Raw genomic sequence first — 2,520 nt, 5'->3', positions numbered from 1 at the left:
CTCCCCCTGCCCCCCTCCCTTCACTGGCCCCTGCCCTTCCGCGGGTAGCCCACGGCTCCCACCGTGCCTCAACAAATGTCAACAGATGTCAACAAGAATGTTTGCGTTACAAGCAGGCAAGCGTGCATGCAGCTTCCCATGCAGCTCCCGGGGGCCCTGGCCTGGCGCACCTGCGCCGCTCTGTGGCGGATAGATCAATGGGGGCAACAAGGCAGCAGCCATCCCTGGGGTATCCCAGCCAGCACAGGCTGCGCCACCTGGCAGCGGCGGCAGGCTGGCAGGGCCAGGCGCCCAATGGCAGCAGGGGGAGCGCGGTGCCGCAGCGGAGGCAGAAAGAGCGGTCGCGGGGGCTCACCCGCGCTGGGGAGAGGCTGGGCGAGAAAGAGAGTGGCGATGCAATTGATGCAAGCAAGGCAGCGGTGGGGCGGCAGGCCCAGCCCAAGGGGCGCGCATCAGGCAGTGATGCTTTCCAGTGCAGCAGAGGTCTGAAAAAGAGAGGGTGCCCGGGAGGGCCAGAGTGGGGATTAAAAGGGAGGGAGGGAAGGGAGAGCATGGGAGGGAGGGGGGTCTGGAACATGCGTTTTCTGTTTTAAGATTGAAGCTTTTTAGTTGGAACAGGAGGGAACAGGAGGGACATGGGTAGGGTGGCGTGGCACGCGCGGCTGCCTATGGCTGCGCTGGGTACCTCAGGCCCCAATCATCGCCAGCTCAGGCCCCAATCATCGAGGTGCTGCACTGGGGGGAGATGCACATGGTGACAAGATCCTCCAGCAGCAGGTCCGCAGCCGCAGCTGCCACCGACGCCTGTGCAGCCGCCGCCGCCGCCGCGTCGCCGTCTGCGCCCGCCGGGGGCGGCGCTGCCGCGCCGCCCTCGCCGCCCCTGGCCGCCGCCAGCGACGCCGTCAGCGCGCTGCCGGCCCTGCCGCCGGGCGGCGCCGCCGGCGCCGGCGACCCAGCGGCGGGCGGCGGCGGCTGCTTGGGGCTGGCGGCGGCCGCCGTGGCTGCCTCTGCCACCGCCGCCTTGGCCGCCACAGCCTCGGGCTGCTGCCAGGCGGAGCCCATCTCAAAAGTCACGCAGTGCTTGATGTGTGCCGTGCCTCCAAAGGCCAGGAAGGAGATGCCAGCATCCGCACAGCCCTCAGGGGCGGGACCCCTATAGATGCGGGTACTCAGCGCCTGCTCGCACGGCGGCAGGGGCAGGCACGGCGGCGGGCTTGCTCAGGCGGCGCGTCGGGGGCAGCGCAGAGGCCGCCGTCGAGGGACGGGGCGGGCCTGCCAGGAGCAGCCAGCCGCAGCGGCAGCGGCAGCGGCAGCGGCAGAGCCTGGTCCTGCACCCCCTCTCTGCACCCCTCTCTGCACCCCGCCGCCGCATCCGCCGCCGCCTCACCTCCCCTGTGCCTGTGTACACCTCAATGCAGGAGTGATCCACCAGAATGCGGAGGTGCAGCGGGTCTGCCGGGCGCATCAGCGGCAGCGGCCCGCCCACGCGCCGCGGCTCCTGCGGTGGGGAGGCAGCGGGGCGGCGGCGGCGGCGGTGGCGGGCAGGTGAGGCATTGGCAGGCAGGTGAGGGGCGGAGTGGGGCCAGGCCTGGAGATTGCTGGCAGGCCAAGGGCTGCCGCCCGCCGAGCAGTCAGGCAAAAAAATAAAAACGAGCGGGCGGCATGCCAGCCGCGGGCCAAGGGCTGAGGGGCGGGCGCGGCCGGCCGCCACGCCGCCGCCCGCTCATCGCCCCGCACACGCGCAGCAGCACGCCGCGGCGCCGCGCCGGCACGGCAGAGGCCAGAGCAAGCTGCCGCTGGTGCCGCCGCCGCTGCTGCTGCTGCTGCTGCTGGCGCCGCCCCTGGCGCTGTTCGCCCGGTAAGCTCCTCACCACAAAGGGCGCCGGCGCCTCGCGCATGGGCGCTGCCAGCTCATCCAACAAAAAGTCCAGGTCAGCATCTGCGGGAAGAAAGGACGGTACATGTAAGTGTGAGTGCAAGGGAAGGGCTCGCCGCCGGAGCGCGCGAGACAGGCGGCAGGCACGCTCTGGCGCCTGCCCGTGCTGTGCAGCCCGCGCTGCTCCCAAACCGCACAGCCCCCCGACGCGCAGGCGGCTAAGTGGCCGCACACGGCCGCGGCACCGCCCAGCTTCTGTGGGCCGGCAGCCAGGCGGGCTGAAAGAAGAAGAGGAAGAAGAAAGGAGCGGCGCACCCGTGTCTTGTCCCAGCGGCTGCGGCGGCTGCGGCGAGCGGCGTGGCGACAGGAAGCCGCCGCGCGGCAGCGAGGTGCCCAGCTGCGAGAGGGCTGGGTGGCTGCCCGCGCGCGGCATGCCCAGCGCCGTGCGCCCGTCGCTCACTGCAAGGGAGGGTCAGGCGGGGCCGGGGCAGGCGTGGGCGCAGCGAGCAACGCACTCTTGCAGGCTGCTTAGCAAAGCGCGGCGCTGCGTGTCCGTGGCGGCACGCAACGCTTGCGCCGTGCGCTGTGAGCAGCCGTCGACAGCAGCTCGCCCGCCCCCCCCCCCCCCCAATGGCGGGGGGGCA

General features: G+C 71.7%; 1 protein-coding gene across 1 annotated transcript in view; it reads right to left on the bottom strand.

Moving 5' to 3' along the window:
• Window positions 1-708: 708 nt before the first annotated feature.
• Window positions 709-2,520, bottom strand: part of CHLNCDRAFT_58794 (hypothetical protein) — a gene marked incomplete at both ends in the record, with an annotated part of 9,061 nt that continues 7,249 nt past the window's right edge. The window contains 4 exons of the mRNA XM_005844625.1: window positions 709-1,176; window positions 1,388-1,498; window positions 1,872-1,939; window positions 2,192-2,335. Coding sequence (XP_005844687.1) covers window positions 709-1,176; window positions 1,388-1,498; window positions 1,872-1,939; window positions 2,192-2,335 — 791 coding nt within the window. The remainder of the gene's footprint in view (window positions 1,177-1,387; window positions 1,499-1,871; window positions 1,940-2,191; window positions 2,336-2,520) is intronic.

The sequence above is a fragment of the Chlorella variabilis genome, assembly GCF_000147415.1.
Source record: "Chlorella variabilis unplaced genomic scaffold CHLNCscaffold_21, whole genome shotgun sequence".
Classification (NCBI taxonomy): Eukaryota; Viridiplantae; Chlorophyta; class Trebouxiophyceae; order Chlorellales; family Chlorellaceae; genus Chlorella; species Chlorella variabilis.
The sequence above is the reverse complement of the archived record's forward strand: the minus strand, read 5'-3'. Positions and strand labels throughout refer to the sequence as shown.